This window comes from Mandrillus leucophaeus, unplaced genomic scaffold, assembly GCF_000951045.1.
Source record: "Mandrillus leucophaeus isolate KB7577 unplaced genomic scaffold, Mleu.le_1.0 Scaffold35, whole genome shotgun sequence".
NCBI classification, from domain to species: Eukaryota; Metazoa; Chordata; class Mammalia; order Primates; family Cercopithecidae; genus Mandrillus; species Mandrillus leucophaeus.
In genome coordinates, this window is record NW_012103698.1 from 1,201,176 (window position 1) to 1,228,418 (window position 27,243).

Sequence of the window (27,243 nt, forward strand, 5' to 3'; positions counted from 1 at the left end):
AAAAAAAAAAAAAAAAATTATTTTTTTATGACCCACAGTTTAAGATTCTGTGGGCAAATTAATGTGTTATTAAACTTTCAGCATCTCTTTAGCCTATTAGTGGAATTTTTCCCTGCCCCCAGTCTCTTACTGTGTGAAGGTTAGGTCTTAGCAATATAAAGGAGACTCACTCAAATTTAGTATGGAGAGCCCTTATTATTTTTAATATATGCTTTTTGAGACAGGGTCTCACTCAGTCTATCACCAGACTGGGGTGTCATAGCACAATCACAGCTCACTGCAACCTCAAACTTCTGGGCTTAGCTTACTGTGTAGCTGGGACTACAGGTGTGTGCCACCACACCCTTTTGGCTTTTAGTTTTGGCTTTTATTTTTTGTAAAGACAGGGTTCCATTCTGTCTTTTATTTGGCTTTTATTTTTTGTAAAAACAAGGTTCCACTCTGTTGCTCAGGGTGGTCTTGAATTCCTGGGCTCTAGCTGATCTTCCTGCCTCTGCCTTCCAAATTGGTGGAGCGACAGGCATGAGCCACTCTGCATGGCCAGAAACCCTTATCATAGTACCTTGAATATATATGATCTCTACCTCATTAACATTCAAAATCTATGAAATACAGTCGACTTTTGATTACGTGGAGTATTTTACTTTAAAATCCCATTTTCTTTCTCTTTTTCTTTTTCTTTTTTTTTTTTTTTTTGAGACGGAGTCTCACTCTCGCCCAGGCTGGAGTGCAGTGGCGAGATCTTGGCTCACTGCAAGCTCCGCCTCCCAGGTTCATGCCATTCTCCTGCCTCAGCCTCCTGAGTAGCTGGGACTACAGGAGCCCACCACCACGCCCGGCTAATTTTTTTTGTATTTTTTTTTAGTAGAGACGGGGTTTCACCGTGTTAGCCAGGATGGTCTCGATCTCCTGACCTCGTGATCCGCCCGACTTGGCCCCCCAAAGTGCTGGGATTACAGGCGTGAGCCACCGCGCCCAGCCTAAAATCCCATTTTCAACAGACTTTCTTCTAGAGTTCATTAAGGGTTACTTACCTGCCACCCGACCCATCTGCACTACATCATTAAACAAAACGAACGAGGTCAGTAAATCTAGTCTGTAGGAGAGAAGCCCATTGCATTCAAAGATTAATGCCTCATTTATTTCAGACATCACTAATCAGCCATTTAAAACGTTTTTAAAAGTTTGGGCCGGCCACAATGCTCGTGCCTATAATCCCAGCACCTTGGGAGGCTGAGACAGGAGGATCACTTGAGCCCAGGAGTTCGAGACCAACCTGGGCAACATAGTGGGACCCCGTCTCTATCCAAAAATAAATAAATAAATAAATAGCCAGGTGTAGTGGGTTGCACCTGTAGTCCAGCTACGTAAAGGATGCTGAGGCAGGAGGATCCCTTGAGCCTAGGAGTTTGAGGCTGCAGTGAACTATGATTGTGCCACTGCACTCCAGCCTGGGCAACAGTGAGACCCTGTCTCAAAACAAAACCAAGTTTGGTCACATAAGACTTATGTTTATAATCAATGCAGAATCATAAAAAGTTTTTTAAAAAGTAAAAGTCTTCTCCCTACCCCACTCCCCTTTCCCCTCTAAATCCTATTTCTCTCTTAGGGGAAACTCAGTGGTTGGTGTATATCCTATCCAGATCTCTTTCTATGTATTTACATACTTATTTATTTATTTATTGAGATGGAGTTTCACACTTGTAGCCCAAACTGGAGTGCAGTGGTGCGATCTTGGCCCACCGCAACCTCCACCTCCTGGGTTCAAGCGATTCTCCTGCCTCAGCCTCCCAAGTAGCTGGGATTACAGGTGCGCGCAACTACGCCCGGCTAATTTTTTGTATTTTTAGTAGAAACTGGGTTTCGCCATGTTGCCCAGGCTGGTCTTGAACTCCTGACCTCAGGTGATCCACCTGCCTCAGCCTCCCAAAGTGCTGGGATTACAGGCGTGAGCCACCACACCCGGCCTATACGCTTACATTTATAGATACACATTTCATTTTGTGATATTAACATAATGAATCACATTGTCATTTATGTTTTGTTCTGTAATGTGTTCTTTTCCACCCATGCAGCTATGCTGTGCCATGGAGATTTTATCTACCATTTTTAATTATTTGGATCACATTAAAATAATTAGGAAAAAGGCACTAAAAGCCTCCCTGAGCTGCCAATGGGAATGTCAGGTTTCGCACCCTAACTCATTTTCTTTAGAGGATAGCCTTTAGTACTTATTTACTCACATATTGGATATAGTGTTCCTGACCTGTAACAAATTATGTTACATATAAGGGAGAAGACAAACAGGTAGCAAGAAAAAACAGCTTACAAAATTATAGGAAATCCCATAAAATCTCAAAAACTGTTTACTGGCTTGGAGCTTTTACTGCAAGGATGATCTTTACCAGCTTGTACCATAGGGACAAATTATTATCAGTCATTATTTCTTTACCCTGTTATCCTGAGTTTGTGATTATTTCCTCTGGATTTCATTTTTAACTACTGAGTTTCTAACACTGAGACTTTCTTTTGCTCAGTGTAGTTGTGTCTACAGTTTTTGGTTGTGATCTGGTTAAGAATTGCAAAGTACGTGTTGTTTAGGCTTTGCATGCAAGCTTGAATAAGCAATAAGTAACTGGTCTTATTTGGTTCACAGCTGTGGACATGTGAAACATTTCCCTGTTTTTTCCTAATATACTTCTTCAGATGTGTGGGCCGTAAGTAGCATCTCCAGATAGAGACTATTAAAAAGGCACAACCTTTATTTATTCAGCAGCTGTTGTCGGGTAGTTAGAGCAAGCTTAATAAAGAAAAGCTTATGGAGAGAATATCTTAAGACTTTGCATTTCGCACATGAGAGGAAATTGTGTGGTAACAGGATGAAGCTAATTTAGGCCCTCCTTTAAATGCCCTAAGGAAAATTATTGCCTTTGCTAGCCAAGGAGCAAAGCTGTACATTTCCCCCATAATTATTTTATTTATTCACACAGTGTAGGATTTTAACTGATTATTAATAACTGTCAAGTAGCATCATTAAAATATTATTTAATTTGCTATTAGGTTTTTAAAACGTGGTTTCCCAAACACTGTATGTTGAAGCATGAATGCCTGTTGTGTAGAGAACAGAGGTAAATATGCTTACTCCACACACACTTGAATTTTCAGAAGATGTGGTCACACAGAGAAAGAACAGGGTGGTCTAACCGCATCTTCTGAAAACACAGATGTGTGTGGAGGTCACCGTATTACTTCTTTACACTTTTTGAAGTTTCTTATAAAGTTTTTTTTTTTTTTAAGTTTCTTGCAGAGTTTCTATTTTAAACTGGATTTTATTTATAGGAAAATGTTAGGGATTTGGTTTTTTGAAAAATCATTTTTAGTATTAACTTTTTTTTTTTTTTTGAGATGGAGTTTTGCTCTTGTTGCCCAGGCTGGAGTGCAATGGTACAATCTCCGCTCACCACAACTTCCATCTCCTGGATTCAAGTGATTCTCCTGCCTCAGCCTCCCGAGTAGTTGGGATTACAGGCATGCGCCACCACACCCGACTAATTTTGTATTTTTAGTAGAGACTGGGTTTCTCCATGTTGGTCAGGCTGGTCTTGAACTCCTGACCTCAGGTGATCTGCCCACCTCAGCCTCCCAAAGTGCTGGGATTACAGGCGTAAGCACCTGGCTAGTGTTAACTTTTATACTGCACTTACTGCCTGTGCCCTTCTGGGCAGGGTCTCTGATTTGTTCTCTGTCAAATAATTTTGGAACTATGGTTATATTCTTTCTCACTGGGATTGCAAAATGGTTTGAAAATGTTCCACTGTTAAGAATCCAACATATGTTTGTGCTTTGGGGGTTGCAGGGTGTGTGGGTTTATTATTATAGATGTTTATTTTTAACAGTTAAGTTCTGCCTACTTTATACAACATTCCTTAATATTTTGGAAAGTCAGTATTGCTTTCTAGCTGTGTCTTTTAAGAGTGAGGGGTTTTGATAGATAGTTTGAGCATTAGACAAATTCTCTGCATTTTAGAAGTAAGGATAAAATCAGGAATTTTATTTTAAAATACCTTTTAGGGATTATACTAAAGTCCCTAGTTGAAAGATGTAGTATTCAGTTTAGTATTCAGTACTAAACTGTACTGCAGTATTCAGTTTAGCAGTCTGTGAGTTTTTAGATAGAAAAGTAGGCTAAGATATTTTCCGTAGTTTTAGAAAGTTTTAAGGCAAAAATATTTTCTTTTTTTTTTTTTTTTTTTTTGAGACCAAGTCTCACTCTGTTACCCAGGTTGGAGTGCAGTGGAGTGATCTCGGCTCACTGCAGCCTCCACCTCCCAGGTTCAAGCGATTCTTCTGCCTCAGCCTCCTGAGTAGCTGGGATTACAGGCGCGCGCCACCGTGCCCGGCTGATTTTTGTATTTTAAGTAGAGGTGGGGTTTCGCCGTATTGGCCAATTTGCCGTATTGGTCTCGAACTCCTGACCTCATGATCCACCCACCTCAGCCTCCCAAAGTGCTGGGATTACAGGCTTCAGCCACTGCGCCCGGCCGACAAAAAGATTTTCTAACTGGAAAATTGAGTTGATTGGAATGTTTATAGTGTACAGGAGATATTGTAGATTTGTTATAGTCCTCAGACTGTTCTCATGCTGCCCATTGTGATAGATTTATATAATTAACTTCTTTGTGTGTTGCTTTGAGAAACAGCTTGTTACTAACGTTCAGTTGGAATGAACTACCATCAATTTAATTGCTTGAGAGAAAAGTATCAGTATCCCTGGTAAACTGGAGAAAGTTGAGGATTATTCTTTTTTCTTTTTCTTTTTTTTTTTTTTTTTTGAGATGGAGTCTCACTCTGTTGCTAATGCTGGAGTGCAGTGGCATGATCTCAGCTCACTACAACCTCCGCCTCCCGGGTTCAAGTGATTCTCGTGCCTCACCCTCCCGAGTAGCTGGGATTACAGGTGCCACCATCCCACCCTGCTAATTTTTGTATTTTTAGTAGAGATGGGGTTTTACCAGGTTGGTCAGGCTGGTCTCGAACTCCTGACCTCATGATCCACCTGTCTCGGCCTCCCCAAGTGCTGGGACTACAGGCGTGAGCCACCAAGCCTGGCCTTTTTTTTTTTTCTTGAATGAATATTCAGGTGATCTGTTGAACAGTAACTGTCTTCTAGTAAATGAAGTGCCCAGTTTTGAGGGTCTCTTCTGGTTGATTGATGTAAATTCTGCCTATGTCTAGTTAGGTATTTGTGAGGGAAAGATGAAACAGAGGTGCACGTGTGTGTATGTATTTCTGTCTGGACAAAGACGGCATGTCTTTTTGGGTTGTTGGGTTTTTTTTAATAGATTGGCATAGGAAGTGCAAAAATATAACTAGTCTAAATCCAAGACACATGATACAGAGTTAAGCCAATTTGGATTGTTGAATGGATACTGCTGTCTTGTAACTATGGCGTTCAGATGTTTCTCATAAATGACTGCATAGTCAGCTGACCCAGTCAAGGGATTTCCAGAAGCTAAAAAGCAGTTAAATTATTTATCTGCTGCAGCTCTGGACACTGATTCAAGACTTTGGCTTCTGAAGACTGGCTAAGTGAGATTTGCCATGAAGTATGTAAAGTAAAAAAACAAAACAAAGCAAAAAAGTCTGCCTAGTTTAACTAAAGACCTGGTTTTGCATCTCTCTGAACTGTAGCATTTTCTGAAACTTGAGAAAATACATTTGCTTGGCACAGCTGTTAACTTCCTACAACTGAAATGCTTTCCATTCCCTTTAAAATAAGCCCTTCTGAAGCAGAATGTAGATCACATGTATCATCCAGACCAAAAAAGTTTGCCTGGACTACTCCTGGGTCCGGAATCCTCACATTCCAGGCAGAGCTCCAGCTGTTCCGATTTAGTTACCCACTTGGGATTGGCTGCGCCACCTACTCTTGTTTCCACCCCTTAACTTTCACTGGAAGAAAGCTCTAGACTGAAGATTAAATGTAAGCGCTGTCACCAGGCCTTCTGAGTGCAGCTGGCACCATGGGTGTGCTCCAGAGCAACTTCTGCTTGCTCCGAGCCCCCTGCCCTGCCTCCCCTTTCACCATGTTTCCTCTGACAAGATTTTAAGTACAGCAATTCAAGAAGATTTCTCCTCCTAAACGACATTGATCTGAAGTGTATTGCCTCTTGATTGCTGGAAAAGAATCTTAAACTCATTTCAAAAGTAACTTATAAACAAACTTATTAAAAGTGATGAAAGGAGCATTGAAATTAATTAGCACTAATTTTTCACTGTGCCAAAGTGTGCAGTGTCCTTCAGAGGAAACGATAGCAGATCTGGTGAGTGTGCCATGCCAGTGGGGAGAATTGAATGTCCCTCATCTCCCTCTTTCCCTAGGGACATTAGTCATGAGTGCCGAGTGTGCGGGGTCACAGAAGTGGGTCTTTCTGCATATGCAAAGCACATTTCTGGCCAGTTGCACAAAGATAACATTGATGCCCAGGAAAGAGAAGATGATGGAAAAGGAGAGGAAGAGGAAGAAGATTATTTTGACAAGGAACTCGTTCAGTTAATAAAACAAAGGAAAGAGCAAAGTCGGTAAGTAATTGGTTTTTTAAAAAGCCTATCTATAACAGAACACAGCAGAGAATACATTTTATATCTTTGTACTGTTCAGTCCATAGCCTTTAAACTTAGGTATAAAGTTTAGCTGGAGGTTGTTGTCTTATTAATCAAAGGACAGTGAAATGCTTTCTTGAACTACTGTAATATCTTCTTAAAAAAGCAAACTCAGTATTGTTCCTAGGTAAGCTGTAGCCACATATCTGAAATTTTTGCTATGTTGGTAACTATGTTGAGAATGGTTTTATTGGTATCCAAATCTTTTTTTTTTTTTTTTTTTTTTTTAAAGATGGAGTGTCACTCTATCACCCACCCAGGCTGGACTGCAGTGGTGTGATCTTGGTTCACTGTAACCTCTGCCTCCTGGGTTCAAGCAATTCTCCTGCCTCAGCCTCCTGAGTAGCTGGGATTACAGATGCCCGCCACCACGCCTGGCGAATTTTTTTTGTATTTTTAGTAGAGACGGGGTTTCACCCCATTAGCCAAGCTGGTCTCAAACTCCTGACCTCAAGCAATCTGCTTGCCTCAGCCTCCCAAAGTGCTGGGATTACAGGCGTGAGCCACCATACCTGGCCAGTATCCAAATCTTTTGAATACCAATAAGTTGTTATTTGGCGTCTAAATTTTCTAGTGGAAAGGTGTTAGAATATAAGCTTCATTGTATAAATTATATAGTACATAGTATAGTCTTATTACCAAAATAACATTTCTTAGGAAAATGTTTTTTGACTGGTGTGAATTAACGTGGTGCTTCTGCCAAATGTGATTTATCTTTTTGTCTTTGAATCCCCAGTGACTACCACAGTGCTTTATTGAGTAAATTTTTTTGATAGTGTCAAGATCATTTAAGCAATATAAATTTTCTAATTTGTACTACTTAATTTCATACCTACATTTATACATTCACATATTGGGCATTTACGTTTTCACCTTACTGTTTTCTGGTCTAAAGAGTTTAATTATAAAATTTGTTAAAAAGAGTTTAATTAATGAGGTAGAAATTTTCAGATGTGAGGGGAAGAGAGAGAAGCACTTATGAGGTGGGATAATTTTTTAAGTCCCAGAATATGAAGAGAATCATTTCAGATTCTAAAATAAAAATTTAAAGATTATTCTTGAATACTAGTTATACCTGGTCTGTACCTCCTTTTTAGTTAGAGGCTGTACTATAAAAATGAAGTTGTTTTTACTCTGTGTGTTTAAAATTTTTTTGCCGGGAGGCACGGTGGCTCAGGCCTGTTGTCCTGGTGCACGAGGAGATGAGGCCAGGGCTACAAGACCAGCCTGGGCAACATAGGAAGCCCTTATCTATGTAACCAAAAAAAAAGAAAATTTAAATTAAAAAAAAAGTTTTTTGAACAAGTCCTTGAAGGAGACTTTCTTAGTCTTAAAATATCAATAAAGGGTGAGCATCCGTAATCCAAAATCTGAAAATGCACCAAAATCCAAAACTTCTGAGTGCCAGCATGAGGCCACCAGTGGAAAATTCCACACCTCATTTCATTTTACAAAATTATTTAAAATATTATCTAAAATTATCTTCAGACTGTGTATAAAAGGTATATATGAAACATAAATGAATTTTATGTTTAGACTGGGGTCGCATTCCCATAATATCCCATTATGTATATGCAAAAATATTCCAAAATCCAAAGCAATTTGAAATGTAAAACATTTCTGGTCCCAAGCATTTCAGATGAGGGACACTCAAACAACATGGTTCTTAAATCATTTAGTAGCTTAGTCCTTCAAATGACATTTTCATTACTTTTAATATAGTTGCAATTTACTTTCTCCTACTTTAGGCAGTTGAAGCCTCTGGGAGACTAACTTCTATTTTGTTCTTACATACTAGTGCCATTTTTAGCTTTATCTGTGTAAATAATTAAACATTAAGACAGAATAGATATTCATATCATAGTTACTATTTTTTGAGTCTTTTGATATGCCTCCTTGGTGACCTATTTATAAAATAATCTACTACTTCTTTTTTTTTTTTTGGAGACAGAGTGTTGGTCTGTCACCCAGGCTTGAGTGTAGTGGCACGATGACACCTCACTGCAGCCTCAACTTCCTAAGGCTCCAACAGTCCTCCCACCTCAGCTTCCCAAGAAGCTGGGGCTACAGGCATGCATTGCCACCATGCCTGGCTAATTTTTCTTTTAATTTTTATTTTTGGTAGAGATGGGGTTTAGGCATGTTGCCCAGGCTGGCCTCAAACTTCTGGGCTCAAGTGATCCACCCGCCTTGGCCTCCCAAAGTGCTGAGATTACAGACATGAGCCACCACACCTGGCCAAAATCATCTACTTCTTCAGGAGTGTTTTTTTTCTTTTTTCCTTCATGATTTTTAACTCAGATTATTCTTTCTGGTCTGTGGGTTTAGCTGAATGCTCCTATCTTCTGAATCTAGCCATTTCATGAGATCTAGGAATTCTGCTTCATGAGTTATTTATCCCCCAATTCTCCCATTTCTGATCATATCAATATAGCTGTGTCAGTGGTCTCCTTGGATGTCAAAAGTTTTTACATAGAATCAAAACATAAAAGCAATTTGGTTAATGGTTATAAAAAAAATTCTGCTACTGTATGTAATAATACTTGTTACTTTCTAAACAGTCTCCTGTTTAGAAATGATTGTAATTTATATAACATTAGTGGATGTTTGAATTTCTAGATAGACTTTTAAATTCCATCTTGTGAAAAAGGAAGAAGTTCCAATTTGTGTCCAAAATATCGTAAACATTAAAACCCTTTAAAGCCAATTTAAGTCAGTACTGAGTTTAAGATTTTTAAGTCAAGGTCAGAGGAAGGAACTTAGATGTGGAAACTTTGTTTTGAGATGTTGATTCTATGAAGGCCTATGGTTAGAAGTATAGACTCTGGTTGGAGTCAGACTGCCAAGGTTTAAATCTCTGCTCTGCTACTTTCTGGCTGTCTTATTCTAGTCAAGTTATGTAACCTCTCTACTGCTCAATTTCTCATCTGAAAAGTAGGAATAATAAGAATACTTGCCACGCCTATAATCCCAGTGTTTTGGGAGGCTGAGGCAGGCAGATCATGAGGTCAGGAGTTCAAGACCAGCCTGGCCAACATGGTGAAACCCCGTCTCTACTGAAAATAGAAAAATTAGCCAGGCATGGTGGCGGGCACCTGTAATCCCAGCTACTCAGGAGGCTGAGGCAGGAGAATCACTTGAACTCGAGAGGTGGAGGTTGCAGTGAGCCGAGATCATGCCATTGTACTCCCGCCTAGGTGACAAAGCAAGACTCCATCTCAAAAAAAAAAAAAAAAAAGAATACTTGCCTCAGGATTATAAAAACTAAAAGAGATAATCTATATATATGGTGCTTGGCATTAAATGCCTGATACTTAGGTACTCAGTAAATTTTAACTAGCAGTATTCAGTATTTTGAGCACTTAGCACATGATAAGCACCATGGCCATGCACACCATAGGCAGTTTGTAGAAGAAAATAGTATTTACACCTACTGCTGTGATGCTTACTGAAGTTTATTCATGTTTCTGTGGACTCCTCATCTAACATGAATACATGACACAGCTGTAGTTTCTTTATAAAAACCTCTAGCTTATGAAGCTCTTATAGCACATCTTATGGTTACTACTTGTTTGGGATATGCTATTTTCCTCCTGTTTATGACCTTATTATCTCAGCTAGGTGCTAAGCCCTTCACAAACCGGAACTGTACATAAAAGTCTTCTTATACCACTAATGGTTATTGAATGGGTACTGGTCAAAGTGTTTATTAATAAAAATAACCATGCAAAGAATAATCTTATTTAAAATAGGTTAAGAAATGGGAGTTTTTCAGAAAGAACCTACAACTGGAAAAATCATGGTATTAAGGGCAGCTGAATATAAAATTGTATTAAATATGATAACTAGGCCAGGCACAGTGGCTCATGCCTGTATGCCTGTAATCCCAGCACTTTGGGAGGCTGCGGTGGGTGAATTACCTGAGGTCAGGAGTTTGAGACCAGCCTGGCCAACATGGTGAAACCCCGTGTCTACCAAAAATACAAAAATTAGCCAGGCGTGGTGGCGCATGCCTGTAATCCCAGCTACTTGGGAGGCTGAGGCAGGAGAATTTCTTGAGCCTCAGAGACAAAGGTTGCAGTGAGCTGAGATTGTGCCACTGCACTCCAGCCTGGCCAAAAGAGCAAGACTCTGTCTCAAAAAGAAAAAAAAAAAAAGATAACTATAGCTATAAAATATAATTGTTCTTATTCCAAAAAAACTGCATAATATAAAAATAATAATTGGATGATAGGGACAAAATCTCAGAACATGCCAAGAAAAACAGGACCAAGAAAGGGAGGAGAATATAAATGTGTCAAATTTTTGTTTGCTTGTTTTTTTGAGATAGTCTCGCTCTGTTGCCCAGGCTGGAGTGCAATGGTGCGATCTCAGCTCACTGCAACCTCCACCTCCTGGGTTCAAGTGATTCTCATTCCTCAGCCTCCTGAGTAGCTGGGGTTACAGGTGTGCGGCACTACGCATGGCTAATTTTTGTATTTTTAGTAGAGATGGGGTTTCGCCATGTTGGCCATGTTGGTCTTGAACTCCTGACCTCAAGTGATCTCCCTGCCTCGGCCTCCCAAAGTGGCTGGAATTATAGATGTGAGCCACCATACCTGGCCAAATGTGCCAAATTTTTAATATTTCTGGGTGATAGGGGAGATAGTTGTAATTATTTGAAATTTAAATAATTTAAAATGTTTAATTTTTAAGTTAATAAGTTGAGGAATATAAGTTTAAATATATCATTTAAAGATATGAAAACAACCACTATTAGATATGAAACTAGACTGGGTTACATATTCTAAGTAACGGGAGGAAAGTACAAGGGAAGTTTGGAGGGTTATGCCTTTCAAGGTAGCATAGGAATTCCTTTAAATTACTAATGAAAAACTGTTTTTCTTCCAGACAAGATGAACCTTCCAATAGCAACCAAGAAATAAACTCTGATGACAGACGACCCCAATGGAGACGAGAAGACCGAATTCCTTACCAAGACAGAGAGAGTTACAGTCAGCCTGCGTGGCATCATCGTGGACCTCCACAGCGGGATTGGAAATGGGAAAAAGATGGCTTTAATAATACTAGGAAAAACAGCTTTCCACATTCTTTGAGGAATGGTGGTGGGCCAAGAGGACGTTCCGGGTGGCATAAGGGTGTTGCAGGAGGCTCCTCAACTTGGTTTCACAACCATAGTAATTCTGGAGGTGGTTGGCTTTCAAATAGCGGAACGGTAGATTGGAATCATAATGGCACAGGAAGGAATTCCAGTTGGCTTTCTGAAGGAACAGGTGGCTTTTCCAGTTGGCATATGAACAACAGTAACGGAAACTGGAAATCCAGTGTACGTAGTACAAATAATTGGAATTACAGTGGCCCTGGAGACAAATTTCAACCAGGCAGAAACAGAAATTCTAACTGTCCAATGGAAGACATGACTATGCTATGGAACAAGAAATCTAGTAAGTCAAACAAATACAGTCAGGACAGATATAATTGGCAGCGGCAAGAAAATGACAAACTTGGTACAGTTGCCACATATAGAGGTCCTTCTGAAGGATTTACAAGTGATACATTTCCTTCAGAAGGCTTACTCGACTTCAATTTTGAGCAGCCGGAAAGCCAAACCACTAAACAGACAGACACTGCTACTTCCAAAGTTAGTGGAAAGAATGGCAGTGCGGCAAGGGAAAAGCCTCGTCGCTGGACGCCTTACCCTTCCCAGAAGACTCTGGATTTACAGTCAGGATTGAAAGACGTCACTGGTAACAAGTCAGAAATGATGGAGAAACCTCTCTTTGATTTTAGCTTGATAACTACAGGAATACAGGAGCCCCAAACTGATGAAACACATAATTCCCCAACACAGAAAACACAAAAAGAAATGCATACTGGATCTCTTAATCACAAGGCCTCTTCTGATCCTGCTGCTTCCTTTGAGGTGGTGAGACAGTGCTCCATTACAGAAAAACCTGAACAAGAGCATACCCCAAATAAAATGCTGTCATTGAAATCCCCACTCCTTCCATGTCCAGCCACTAAATCATTTCCTCAAAAGCAAGATCCAAAGAATACCTCAAAAAACACCAAAACAATTTTTTTTTCCCCTGGAGAACACTCAGATCCCTCGAACAAGCCCTCTGCGGAAGATAACCATGGTCCTTACATATCCAAACTGCGTAGTTCATGTTCTCATGTTTTAAAAGGGAGTAAAAGTACATTTGGCTCTCAAAAGCAATCTGGTGACAATTTAAATGATACGTTACGAAAGGCCAAAGAGGTGCTACAGTGTCATGAGTCATTGCAAAATCCACTTCTTAGCACTTCTAAAAGGACCAGGAACTATGCAAAAGCAAGTAGAAATGTAGAAGAATCTGAAAAAGGGTCTTTGAAAATTGAGTTTCAAGTGCACGCACTAGAAGATGAAAGTGATGGGGAGACATCTGACACGGAAAAGCAGGGAACAAAAATTGGAACCCTAGGTTCTGCAACTACAGAATTGTTATCCGGCAGCACTCGTACTGCTGATGAGAAAGAGGACGATGACCGAATCCTGAAGACTTCTAGAGAACTATCCACTTCCCCATGTAATCCCACAGTTCACCAGAAAGAATCTGAATTACAAATGACATCTGCAGCCAGTCCACACCCTGGCTTATTGCTAGACTTGAAAACCTCTCTAGAAGATGCACAGGTTGATGACTCTATTAAATCTCATGTATCTTATGAAACAGAAGGCTTTGAGAGTACTAGCTTGGATGCAGAGCTTCAAAAAAGTGACATCAGTCAGCCCTCGGGCCCTCTCCTGCCTGAACTAAGTAAGCTTGGCTTTCCTGCCTCACTTCAGAGGGATCTAACCCGGCACATTAGTTTGAAGAGCAAAACTGGAGTGCACCTTCCTGAGCCAAACCTCAATAGCGCCCGCCGCATTCGCAATATTAGCGGTCACCGAAAGAGTGAGACAGAGAAGGAGTCTGGGCTCAAGCCAACCCTACGGCAGATTCTAAATGCATCTCGGAGAAATGTCAACTGGGAACAGGTCATTCAGCAAGTAACCAAGAAAAAGCAAGAGCTGGGCAAAGGCTTACCCAGGTGTGTGCTGCTTTTCGGTGTCTTTCTTTTTTTTTTCCCCCTCGTTTTCTTTTAAAGTAACCCTTTGACCCTGATCAAGAGAATTCTACGTGTTTCATTTAATTAAATGTTTGCCAACAGTATCTGTTGTAGATGTCTTGATTTAATATCAAATAGTGACTGATACTCTATGACAGATGGAATAAAGTATTTCCTAGCAGAGAGTGCAGGTTAAAATGGAAGCATACCTACTTGAGAAACAAGATGGTGACATAAGAAAAAAGTCATCACTTTATAGGGGTAAAATCCATCACTTTATGGGGGTAGAAAACGACAGTATAAAAATGTAGAGCTATAGATCTGTGTCTTTGTCTAGATCTTAATTTTGGAATGCGTGCTGTAACTTTTAAATAGAACTGTTCTCATTACCTTTTACTTGGAACCCACGAATAGTTAGCTTTTCTGTATGTACTCTGGGCATTGTATTTATTACTACAACATGCTTTCTCTTGAGCACTTGTATAATATTTTGGCTCTTCATCTTATGTTGAGGTACTAGACTTTTCTGAATGGTAAAACAGTGTTCAACATAGGTTTGCTACTTGAAAGTCATAACTCTGCTGCACGATGATAGAGTTCTGCAGGCTTCAGGGGCATTTCTGTACTTGTTGAAATAATGGATTTATTTTCCCCCACTTTCTTTTTCCCACACCCTGTGAGTAGCACTTGAAATTATCAGTATATAGCACCCGTAAATGCTCAATAAAAGGTTTTTTTTTTTCTTTTGGTTTGGTTTGTTTGCTTTTAAAAATTACATGCTGTATGTATTATTATAGATTTAGAGCTCCATATGAAATAAAACGTAATTTTTACTCCCTCAAATATATTATTGTAGCTGTATACAAACCTCTAATCTGGTACTTGTCACAACATAATATATTTATATCTGTATCACTTACTAGACTGTGAGCTCCTTGAAGACAAGAACTACCTTACTTTTTATAACCTCAGTGCTTGAGAGAAGCTGGCACATTAAAAAATAATGCCTCTCCCAACAACCATATCCAATTTATGTTTTCATTTTTTCTTTCTTCCTTAAGGTTTGGCATAGAAATGGTACCGCTTGTTCAAAATGAACAAGAAGCCTTAGATTTGGACGGGGAACCTGATCTGTCCAGTCTAGAAGGATTCCAGTGGGAAGGCGTTTCCATTTCCTCATCCCCTGGCTTGGCAAGAAAGCGAAGCCTTTCTGAGAGCAGCGTGATCATGGACAGAGCTCCTTCTGTGTATAGCTTCTTCAGTGAGGAAGGTACAGGCAAAGAAAATGAGCCCCAGCAGATGGTTTCACCTAGTAACTCACTGAGGGCTGGACAGAGTCAGAACGCAACCATGCACCTCAAACAAGAAGTGACACCTCTGGCTGCCTCCCTCCGAACAGGTGAAAGGGCTGAAAATGTTGCTACCCGAAGGCGACATAGTGCACAATTACCTTCTGACGATATAATACCTTTGATGCATTCGGCAAAAGACTTGAACAGCCAGGAGAGGTCTATGCCACCTTCAGAGAGTCAGAATTCCCAAGAGAGTAACGGAGAAGGAAACTCTCTGTCATCAAATGCATCCTCAGCCCTTGCGATCTCCAGTTTAGCGGATGCAGCCACAGATAGTAGCTGTACCTCTGGTGCTGAACAAAATGACGGCCAAAGTATTAGGAAGAAACGAAGAGCCACTGGAGTGAGTATAATTCCCTCTGCTTTTTGTAGAACATCGCATGTGGCAAGTTGGTTGCTTATTAAAAAAGCTTCAACTGTTTTTCTTGGGTGTCTGGGATTGTGATTCTCTCAACTTCTAGAAGAATTGTGAGGTTCTTACTTTCATCCTACTGGTTTCTTACACTGAGTAATTCTGCTAAATTAAATGTAATCTAATATGAATGTACAGTACCAGGAAAATATGAAGTCATATCTAAAACCAGTGTCCAAGCCAATGATTCTTTGTGTCACCTGACCAAGGATCAGTCACATCTTCAACTGTAACTCAATCTGTTTTCATAGATGCATTCTGCACTGCTGCTGAAGAAAGGCATTCTGCTGTTGTAGAGCGTGGATGATTGCTGGATTCAGGAGTGCTAGGCTTAACACTAAGATGGTTTTAATACTATTAGAGTGCGTATATATGAACAGAGTATAGAAATATTTTTAGTCTGTGTAACTCTGTCCTTCGTCCTTCAGTTACCCAGCCTGGCCTTTAAGAATCTTTTATTTCACTGATAGCACTTCTGCTCTTCTGGCAATTCTGCTGGTAATACTGCTTAACCCTCTCAGTATCCCTCTCTGGAAAGAAAGAGGTGCTGGTAGTGAGATAGTCTGGGATCTGGCGATGTGAAAAAAAATGGGTTCTTCTCTTCACTATTCGTTTATTTTATAATATTTTAAAATTTATATTAGAGACGAGGTCTCACAATGTAGTCCAGACTGCTCTGGAACTCCTGGACTCAGGCAGTCCTCCTGCCTCAGCCTCCCAAGTATTGGGAACTACAATCATATATCACTGTGCTGGGCTTCTCTCAGTTACTACTGAGGTGATAAACATAGTAGTTAAGGTCATGAATTCTAGGCTTGCTTCAAATTGCAATTCTGCTCCTTTGAGCTAGATGCTATATGTAGTGGATGTTATTGGATGACTTAAAATACACTTCAAGCTGAGGAACTGTCCTATGACAAAGAGCTTGTCTCGTGGACTGTTAAGCTTTTTGTTGTAAAGGTTTTCTTGCTGAAATTTAAAGTAGAAACTATGCCAAGTTATAAATGTATATATTTATATATATAACTGGCTTTGTCAGTACTTCTACTTGTGCCTTACTACACCAAGATAGAATGCTTTGTCTGACCTCCATGGGCTTTCCTACCTCTAGGATGCTAGAAGGCACTTCACCCTGGATTCTTTCTTTTCTTTCTTTCTTTTTGAATCAGATATGTTTATTCAACTAAAATTTGAGTTTGTACTATGTGCGTGAGACTCCTATGATCATGTTAGAGATGGTAGCAATAGTGAAGAACAGCGTACGGCTATCTTGGAATTGATTCCTTTTGCTCCTCTTGGATAATGGCTTTTACACATTGGATTTTATGCAGTTTTCTTTATCGCTCCAGGATGGATCTTCTCCTGAACTCCCAAGTCTTGAGAGAAAAAATAAAAGAAGGAAAATTAAAGGAAAAAAAGGTATGGTGCAGAATATTTTGGGAGAAAGAAGTTGGTGTTTTTTGTTTCGTTTTTTGGGTTTTTTTGGTAACCTCCCAACTCTTGGGCTCAAGCAATCCTCTTCTCTCAGCCTCCCGAGTAGGTAGGACTACTGGTGTGTGATAACACACTAATTCTTTTTATTTTTTTGTAGAGACAGGGTCTAGCTATATTGCCCAGGCTGGACTCAAACTCTTGGGCTCCAGTGATCCTCTCACCTTGGCCTCCCAAAGTGTTGGGATTACAGGTGTAAGCCACTGTGTCCAGCCCCAAGAGGTTCTTGTAACAGTTCAGTGTTTGTACAACTTGACACAGAGCATAGCTTGTCATTTATCAAACACTGATTGTCCATTGACTTTTTTTTGGACATTTTTGTTGCCTTGCTTAAGAGGAAAGAAATGTTTGGTTTCCTAATACATCCAGTTACAACTGTAGAAGAAATATATGATGTCACATAGACTTGTAAGCCAAGGTTAGTATATCACTGGGACAATATAAAGCCAGAAAGTTTCCTTAAGCCTTTTCAGTGGGATAAAACATGTTGGCCCTCTTGGTCATGTGTAGCCATTTCTCTCACTTTCTGTTTTTGAGGCATCTTGGTTGCTTCCGCCCTGCCCTACCTCTACACTCCCTTCCTTGGTTGTTTTTCTAAAGTGAATTATGTAAAGAAGTTATTAACATTGCTCCCTCATTGATATATTTCTGTGATTCCTGCTCTTCCTTGACTCTAACCCAGTTCTAGTATAAGGGCTAGTCCCGGAAGTGATTGGATGAGGCTTGAGTGAGTGGATGTGATGGATAAGGGAGGAGTCAAGGACAACCCACATTTCTGGCTGGACCAACCAGATGGATCATATGTAGAGCTGGAAAGCTCCATGAGAGGAGCAGATTGAGAATAGAGAAAAGTGATGAATTCCCTCAGGGATTCTTTGACTTAAAGGACCTTTGAGATAACCTAGCCAGAAATATCATAGTCAGTAGTTGGATATGTGGGTGTGGAGCTTAAGGGAGAGGTCCTGGCATATTCAGTAGCAAACAGACAAACCCAATGATGGTAAATACATACACAGAACATTTTATTCAAAGTAAGTTAAGTGTACTATTTCACAGCTGTATTTTCTTCAGGAAATCTTCTCTAATAAAAACAATTTTTAAGTCAACTGGCAGACTAAATATGCATTGGAAAGGGAGTGCAAGCAGTCTAGGTCCAGAGTCCAATCTAAGCAAAAGTCCTTTGTGAAGACAGTGGTAGATAAAGGAAGAATGGGAAACGAGACCTAGAACAGATGGTTTGCATGGGACAGATTTCACCTAGAAAGGCAGTGGTGGAAGGTGGTGTTCAGATGAGACAGAATGATGTGGTGGACCCTGGAGCTTATGAGACTCCTCCATCTTAGCAGATGTCACTTTTGGTTCCTAGCTTTGAATCAAATATCATTGTGCTTAACTAAATGTTTTGTGAATTTCCAGTGACCTATTGAGGAGAACATAAAGGCTTATTCCGGATAATGGGAATAGTTCAATCTTGTGAGGAGCTGTGTGATGAGACGGAAATCTCCTAATATTAACCTGAACCTTATGGTTTCTTTTGGCAGAACGTTCTCAGGTTGACCAGCTGCTGAATATTTCTTTAAGGGAGGAAGAACTTAGTAAGTCATTGCAGTGCATGGATAACAATCTTCTGCAAGCCCGTGCAGCCCTTCAGACAGCTTATGTGGAAGTTCAGAGGCTACTTATGCTCAAGCAGCAGGTAACGGCATGTGGAGGATTTAATAAAAATGGATCATCTCTGAAATCATGTTTTGTCCTGCCAAACCCACGGCTGGAGTCACTCCAAAAGCAGTGGCAGGGGAGTTTCCACAAGGGAAGTGCCCAGACTGTGCCTAATGGGGGACAGTTAGGATTCCAAAGAAAGAAGCACGAAATGCCGGGGTGATGAGTCCAAAGCATTTATTAGCAGAGCTGACTTACAGAGTAGGCTGCAGCAGTCCCGACAAGGGACAGCAAGGAAGGAGTGTTCTCCCTAGGTACATCCACAGCCAGCGGGCGGGATGTGGAGTTTATATGAGGGTTGAAGGAATTCGGCTCCGGGCCAGGGCCAATTTCTTTCAGTGTTTCGGGCAACAACCTAGATACTTTTATCAGTGCCTGGGATTCTTCAAGGCCCCAGGTGGGGTTCAAGCCTACTGGGGAAAACCTGCAGCTGGCTGGGTCACAGAGCAGTCAAAACACTGATTTTTGGTCAGGATATAGAAGAAAAGTGGGGAGACCTAGAGGACCCTACAAGTTGGATTTCAAAATGCTTAATAAAATACTTTATTTTTAGATAACTATGGAGATGAGTGCACTGAGGACCCATAGAATACAGATTCTACAGGGATTACAAGGTATTCAGAGAGCATCTGATGGATAGCTTGTTACTTTTTTGTTCTGTTTTTTTTGTTTGTTTGTTCGTTTTTGGTTTTTTAGACAGAGTCTTGCTCTGTCCCCCAGGCTGGAGTGCAGTGATGCAATCTCTGCTCACTGCAACCTCTGCCTCCCAGGTTCAAGTGATTCTCGTGCCTCAGCAGTTGATTAGCTGGAATTACAGGTGCCCACCCCACCCCCAGCTAATTTTTGTATTTTTAGTAGAGACAGGGTTTCACCATGTTGGCCAGACTGGTCTCAAATTCCTGACCTCAGGTGATCCGCCTGCCTCAGCCTCCCAAAGTGCTGGGATTACAGGCGTGAGCCACTGCACCAGGCCTTTTTGTTCTCTTTGAGGGAAATGAAAAGTAGTCATGAAAAGATCATGTTATTTCTCTCCTGTCTCCTTCGTTTCATCCTTTTTTGTTTTTTTGAGACAGGGCCTTGCTCTGTCACTCAGGCTGGAGCGCAGTGGCATGATCACGGCTCATTGCAGCCTCGACCTCCTGGGCTCTAGCGATCTTCCCACCTCACTCCCCCCAGTAGCTGGGACTACAGATGTGTGTCACCATGCCTGGTTATTAAAATTTTTAACTTTTAATTTTATAAAGTTATAATTTAAAATCGTAAAAATTTAAAGGTTATAAAAATTATAAAAAGTTATATAAAATTATAAAAAGTTATAAAAATTTTAAAAATGTTTTTATAGAGATGGGATCTCCCAGTGTTTCCCAGGATAGTCCCAAACTCCTGGGCTCAAGCAATCCTCCTAACTTGACCTCCCAAATGATTAGGCCTGAGCCACCACGCCTGGCCAGTTTCATCCTTCTATAGAAAGGTCTGTAGATGGTGCATCCCAAAAATGTTTAGCAACAGACAATATGTTTTGGAAAAAGTTTTGATTAGGAATCAAGAGGCCTGGATTCAAATCTTCGCTCTTCCATTAGTAACCTATATAACTTTGGATAAGTCATTTAAGATTTGAAAAATTGGAATGTAGCCAGGCACAGTGGCTCATGCCTGTAATCCCAGCACTTTGGGAATCTGAGGCAGGTGGATTCCTTGAGCCCAGGAGTTTGAGACCAGCCCAGGCAGCATGGTGAAACCCTGTCTCTAGAAATAAATACAAAAATTATTAATAATTATTAATAATTAATAATAATTCCAGCCTGACCAACATGGTGAAACCCCATCCCTACTAAAAATACAAAAATTAGCTGGGCATGGTGGCATGCGCTGGTAATCCCAGCTACTCAGGACGCTGAGGCAGGAGAATCGCTCGAACAGTGAGCCGAGATTGCGCCGCTGCACTCCAGCCTGGGTGACAGAGTGAGACTCTGTCTCGAAAAAATAATAACAATAATAACTGGGCATAGTGGCATGTGCCTATAATCCCAGCTGCTTGGGAGGCTGAGGCAGGAGGATTGCTTGAGTCCATGCACTGCAGCCTGGGTGACAAAGCGAGACCCTATCTAAAAAAAAAGAATGTTGATGCCTATTCTGTCTGTATCCTTGGTGGTTGTAGAGATTATATTCTCTATATTTCAGAGAATTATGACGGACTATACTAATATACTTACTAACTTAAAATTCTTTTCTAATGTTTAAATATACAAATTAGCTCAGAAACAAATGACTTTTCAGATAACATTTTTGCATTTCTGTGTATGTCTGTTTCCCATTCTAGAAACATACGAACCTTCTGAGCACCCAGGCCAGGTTCCCTGTAGCCTCACACGAGAACGAAGGAACAGTAGATCTCAAACATCTGTTGATGCCGCACTGCTGCCCACTCCCTTTTTCCCACTTTTTCTGGAGCCTCCATCTTCCCATGTGTCTCCATCACCCACCGGAGCCTCTCTTCAAATAACCACATCTCCTACTTTCCAAACCCATGGCAGTGTCCCTGCTCCAGACTCATCCGTTCAGATTAAACAAGAGCCCATGTCTCCTGAACAAGATGAGACTGTGAATGCTGTGCCACCAAGCTCTGCCTGCAGTGTGTCCAACGAACTACTGGAAGCTAATAGTATGTAAGCTTTTCTTTGGGTTAAGGGCATCCCAGTAGTGGGACTGGGGCATTTTTATATGAGTGATATAAGCCATACTTGCTCATTAAAACTAAAATGAGCAAATACAACTAATTTTTCACTGAAATTCTCTTCATATATACAGGAAGATTCTTTTAAAATATTTTAGAGAATGTAATTTAAATATCAGTCATTTTCTATCATTTCCTATAATCTAGGGTTAGAGTTGACTTTGTATTAACACCCACAAGGTTCCATTTATTAGGATAAGTATAAAATTTGTTTTGTGTGAAATAAATGAGGTTGAAGTTAATTCAACCAATTTTCTAAATAAGGTCTATCCTCTGAATTTCTTTGCACTTAACTGTCTATATAATCTCAAACACAAACCAGGATTAATATAAGCTCGAGAGGCAGGTGGCCATGATGGGGTTTGGAATCATCTACTAAGAAGTTTGTGTTGAGAAATAGCCAGGGTTTTCACTCTTTTCAAAAAATAACACTTACCTGGTTATCATTTGAGAATATATCTAAGCTATGTAAAATCCTGTTAGAAGTTTGCATTACCACAGTGATGCTGTATTTGAAAATTAAGTCCAACAAACTGGCATCGTGTGGTTTCCTAAGCAAAAGCAAAAAGTCTAAAAAATTACTCTAGATTTTACTACCAGTACTGTGTTGCAATATTAATCTAGATGTTAGTATCAAATGTATAGCTTATTTGTTTATTGAGACAGAGTCTCACTCTGTCACTCAGGCTGGAGTGCGGTGGCACAATCACAGCTCACCACAGGCTTGACCTCCTGGGCTCAGATGATCCTCCCACCTCAGCCTCCGGAGTAGCTAGGACTACAGACGCCTGCCACCATGCCCGGCTCGTTTTTGTATTTTTTTTTTTTTTTTTTTTTTGTAGAGATGGGGATTCACCATGTTACCCAGGCTGGTCTGGATCTCCTGGGCTCAAGTGATCCACCCACCTTGGCCTCCCAAAGTGCTCGGATTATAGATGTGAGCCACTGTGCCTGGCTTAGCATATATATATGCAACTTTTTTTTTTTTTTAAGGCAGAGTTTCGCTTTTTGTTGTCCAGGCTGGTGTTCAGTGGCGTGCTCTTGGCTCACTGCAACGTCTACCTCCCAGGTTCAAGTGATTGTCTTGTCTCAGGCTCCCGAATAGCTGGGATTTCAGGTGCCCACCACCATGCCCAGCTAATTTATATATTTTTAATAGAGACAGGGTTTCACCATGTTGGCCAAGCTGGTCTTGAACTCCTGACCTCGAGTGATCCGCCCTCCTCAGCCTCCCAAAATGCTGGGATTACAGACGTAAGCCACCGTGCCCAGTCCCTAGCATATTTTTAAAAATTATTTTAAATTTTTGTGGGTACATAATAGGTGTATATATTTATGGATTACATGAAATATTTTGGTACTATTTTTCATATTACATATTATTTCAGTCTTTCTTAAATCATATTTTTGTGTTTACATGTGGAACTTATACAAAGGAGCAATCGTATATAACCTGACTTTTTCCATTTAATATATCATGATTTTTCTGTCGTAAAAATAATTTATCTAAAATATTTTATATTACAAGTTGCATAATATTTGAATAGTTGCATAATTTGAATATACAGTAATTTAAGTGGTGAATCTTTTTTGAATATTTAGTTTTCTGACTTCATATTCTGTATAACACTGTGTTGTATATGTCTTTGAGTACGTCTGTGATTATTTCATCACTTTTAACTCCTAGACATAAAGTAATTAAGTCAAAGGAAATTGACATTTCTAAGTCAGCAAATTTTTTAACTACTAGGGTGTAGCTAAATTGGATGGGTGGGAATAATGAAAACTTCAGAGAAATAAAAGTAAAAGGACTTCAGCTAAGTAGACATTTAAGTGTCTGCTAAGAATAAAACACAATGTTAAATGTGTGGACATTTAAAACAAGAAAAAAGATTAATAGAAACAATCCCTCCCCACAAGGAGCTTTTGTAGGGAATAAGACACACAGTGTCTGTGACATTCACACAAGGCAGAGGGTAGTAAGTGCTGTCATAGGAGTGTATGTAGGTGATGGGAAACTGAGGGGTGAGATACCAGCTGAAGCACTCATGGTTTTGTGAACATCTCATTGAAATATTTGGTAGAGTTTCAGTCAGTGATAAATTGCAGCAAACACAAAAAAGGATGCAATAATTTTTTTCCTCTCAATTCAGGAGAGATCAGTGACAGTTGTCCAGTTTATCCAGTCATCACTGCTAGATTGTCCTTATCAGAGTCAACAGAAAGTTTCCATGAGCCTAGCCAAGAACTGAAGTTTTCTGTGGAGCAAAGAAATACCAGAAACAGAGAGAACTCTCCCTCTTCCCAATCAGCTGGTCTTTCTAGCATAAATAAAGAGGGGGAAGAGCCAACCAGAGGCAATAGTGGGTCTGAAGCCTGTACTAGTTCTTTTCTAAGATTGTCTTTTGCTTCAGAAACCCCTTTGGAAAAGGAACCCCACTCTCCAGCTGACCAGCCTGAACAACAGGCAGAATCCACTTTGACATCAGCTGAGACTAGGGGAAGCAAGAAAAAGAAGAAACTTCGGAAGAAGAAAAGTCTACGGGCTGCCCATGTTCCTGAGAATAGTGACACTGAACAGGATGTTTTGACTGTTAAACCCGTAAGGAAAGTAAAAGCTGGAAAGTTAATTAAAGGGGGGAAAGTAACAACCTCCACTTGGGAAGACAGCAGGACTGGTCGGGAGCAAGGGAGTGTCAGAGATGAGCCAGATAGTGACTCGTCTCTGGAAGTCCTAGAAATTCCTAATCCTCAGTTAGAAGTAGTAGCCATTGATTCTTCAGAATCAGGAGAAGAGAAACCAGACAGCCCATCTAAAAAGGATATTTGGAACTCTACAGAGCAAAACCTGCTAGAAACTTCTCGTTCTGGGTGTGATGAAGTTAGCTCGACCAGTGAAATTGGCACTCGCTACAAAGATGGCATCCCTGTAAGGTAAGAGTATTGTATTGGTCCAGTCAGAAGAACTTTCACCAACTTTATTTTTTTTAAATAGAATTTTAAATTATGAATCAGAGTTTATTTAAAAATCAAAATTTACGTGAATGCAGCAGGGATTGTGGACATGGAAAATTTAAAGCTCGGCAGTAGAGATTTTCTGCTTTCTCTTTTGACTGCGTTATAAATATTCACTCCGCTTTTATTTCCCTTCCTTTAGAAATTTCAGATGGAAAAACTAATTTCTTATATCATTGCTACTTTGCCCATTGTTTAGAAAAATCCTTTGAGTCAGGAAATTTTTACTTTTGCTACCCGCCCTGTTCACACAGATGCTGAGAACACTTTTGCTATTATTTTGTAGTGTGGCAGAAACTCAGACTGTGATCTCTTCCATAAAAGGATCAAAGAATTCTTCAGGTATTTGCTGTTCAGTTTTATTTAAATTAACCACAGAATTAAAAGCCATGTAAATATTAAAGCCAGAATTTAAACCTACTTAAATATATTTATAGAATAAGAGAATGGGGATGGGTTTATCACCAAGAGGATTGCCTTGATCAACAGTTCTGCTATTCTTAAAACCTCAAATTCTGGTCTTTCAGATTCTTATTTTCATCTGTCTTATTGATTGATTGATTGTAACGGGGTCTTGCTTTGTCACCTAGGCTGGAGTGCAGTGACATGATCTCTGCTCACTGCAACTTCCACCTCCCAGGTTCAAGCAATTCTCCTGCCTCAGCCTCCCAAATAGCTGGGACCACAGGTGCGCGCCATCATGCCTGGCAAATTTTTTTTTGTATTTTTAGTAGAGACAGAGTTTCATCATGTTGGCCAGGCTGGTCTCCAACTCCTGGCCTCAAGTGATCCTCACGCCTCAGCCTCCTAAAGTGCTGGGATTACAGGTGTAAGCCATCATGCCTGGCCCTTCTAATCTGTCTTATCCAGCTCCCTTATCTGTTCAACTAATTAGTATTAAGGTTTCATTGGCTCTAAGGATATTTGCTTTCAGAAGGAACTGCTTAAGGAATACTACCTTACTCAAAGAAATAACTTTTTGGAAGTGTGGGAGAGGTTGGGTACCTTCCAAGTATCACTCAAAGCTTTTATTTATTTATTTATTTGTTTGTTTGTTTGCTTGTTTGTTTTTGAGGCAGAGTCTCGCTCTGTCGCCCAGGCTGGAGTCCAGTGGTGTGATCTCGGCTAACTGCCCCTGGGTTCAAGTGATTCTCCTGCCTCAGACTCCTTAAGTAACTGGGACTACAGGCACACGCCACCATGCCCAGCTAATTTTTGTATTTTTAGTAGAGACAGGGTTTCACCATCTTGGCCAGGCTAGTCTCGAACTCCTGGCCTCAGGTGATTTGCCCACCTCAGCCTCCCAAAGTATTGGGATTACAGGTGTGAGCCACCACACCCAGCCCAAAAGCTCGTTATATAATTATCTATCTTTTTCCTAAGTGAAAGGCCTTTACTTATTATGCAGTCTTCATAGTGAAGATGTGTAATCAGAATTGGAGTAGTCTGATAGGGGAACTAAGCTTTAAGGGGATCTACTTTTGGCTTAATCTAGGGACTGCTGTATTGTATAATAGTTCTGATTTTTGAGGGTCTTTTCAGACTAGCAGACATGTCTCTGAAACCTACTCTTGTTTTCCAGAAATATCTTCAGAGCCAGGAGATGATGATGAGCCCACAGAAGGAAGCTTTGAGGGGCACCAAGCTGCTGTAAATGCAATTCAGATATTTGGGAACTTACTGTATACCTGTTCAGCAGATAAAACTGTCCGGGTTTATAATCTGGTGGTAAGTTGATAGAACATGTAGTATGTTTTTGGTTGCAGGTTTTGGAAAATCCAGTTTATACTCTTTTAAACAATAAAGGGAATTTGTTGGCTGTCTGGAGGAAGGGGTGGGCCTTAGATTGACTTTAGATGCATTTGATCCAGTAGCTCCACAAGGTCATTGGGGACTTAATTTCTTTTTGTCTCTCTACTCTGCCTTCTCTGGTATTACCTGTTTCTGAAAGCTAGTTCCCCTCCTGATCACAAGGTAAATGTCAGGAGCCGCTGGGGTCTCTTTTTCCCTCCCACCAGCACAAAAGGGTCCTGTGTTTTATTCCCTGAATGATCACTTTTGCCTGTGGCAAAAGGGGGTTGGGATTACACCAGTGGTCTTGGACTGTTCAGGTCCCAACACTGGAGTTGGTAATGGGGTCACTTGCATAGCAGCTACATAATGGAGGAAGGATGAAGTGAATATGGGGAAGTATTGGAGGAGGTATTTTCCCTGACAAGTGATTGATTACAGAGTTCGAGTTATTAAGGAGAGCAACACTTTTCCACTACCTCACACTTAGTATTATCTGATGCTTGTTACTGTCAAAAGAATGAACTTTTGAGTTTTGAATTTGAATTTGTTCATAAACTAATTATGAACAATGACAGCTTAAGAAATTTGAGGAACATGATGTTGTCTGAATGAACACCATGAAAATATTTAAAATTGCTAGAGTCAGTGAAAATTAAAAAGTTAGATGATGGACCAGGAAAATGTGTTTGCTATAGGCAACAGGTATGTAGATTCCTTTAGCTTAATGATATGAGGATGAACACGAATGACTGAAAAAAGGAAGCAATGCTACCAGGATGTATAGGTGTAAGATCTAGGGGAACAGGATATCAAAATATGTATGTGTATGTATACATGTACATTCTAAATAGATCTCAGTATGTGCACTGAGATAACATTTGGAATGTACCCTTAAGAAACAACACCAGAGGCCGGGTACAGTGGCTCATGCCTGTAATCCCAGCACTTTGGGAGGCCGAGGCGGGTCGATC

At 40.3% G+C, this 27,243-nt stretch overlaps 1 protein-coding gene across 3 annotated transcripts in view; it reads left to right on the forward strand.

The window, feature by feature from the left end:
* The window catches only part of ZNF106 (zinc finger protein 106), an 80,999-nt gene that overhangs the window by 31,497 nt on the left and 22,259 nt on the right, over positions 1-27,243 (forward strand). The window contains exons 4-13 of one of the 3 annotated variants that reach the window (XM_011989240.1): positions 6,382-6,582; positions 11,554-13,737; positions 14,817-15,450; positions 16,869-16,938; positions 18,552-18,706; positions 19,283-19,343; positions 21,050-21,391; positions 23,878-24,397; positions 24,765-24,820; positions 26,061-26,206. In XM_011989240.1, coding sequence (XP_011844630.1) covers positions 6,382-6,582; positions 11,554-13,737; positions 14,817-15,450; positions 16,869-16,938; positions 18,552-18,706; positions 19,283-19,343; positions 21,050-21,391; positions 23,878-24,397; positions 24,765-24,820; positions 26,061-26,206 — 4,369 coding nt within the window. Of the gene's footprint in view, positions 1-5,973; positions 6,324-6,381; positions 6,583-11,553; positions 13,738-14,816; positions 15,451-16,868; positions 16,939-18,551; positions 18,707-19,282; positions 19,344-21,049; positions 21,392-23,616; positions 24,398-24,764; positions 24,821-26,060; positions 26,207-27,243 lie in introns of those variants that run through there. The other 2 variants (XM_011989242.1, XM_011989241.1) reach the window with 2 other exon arrangements.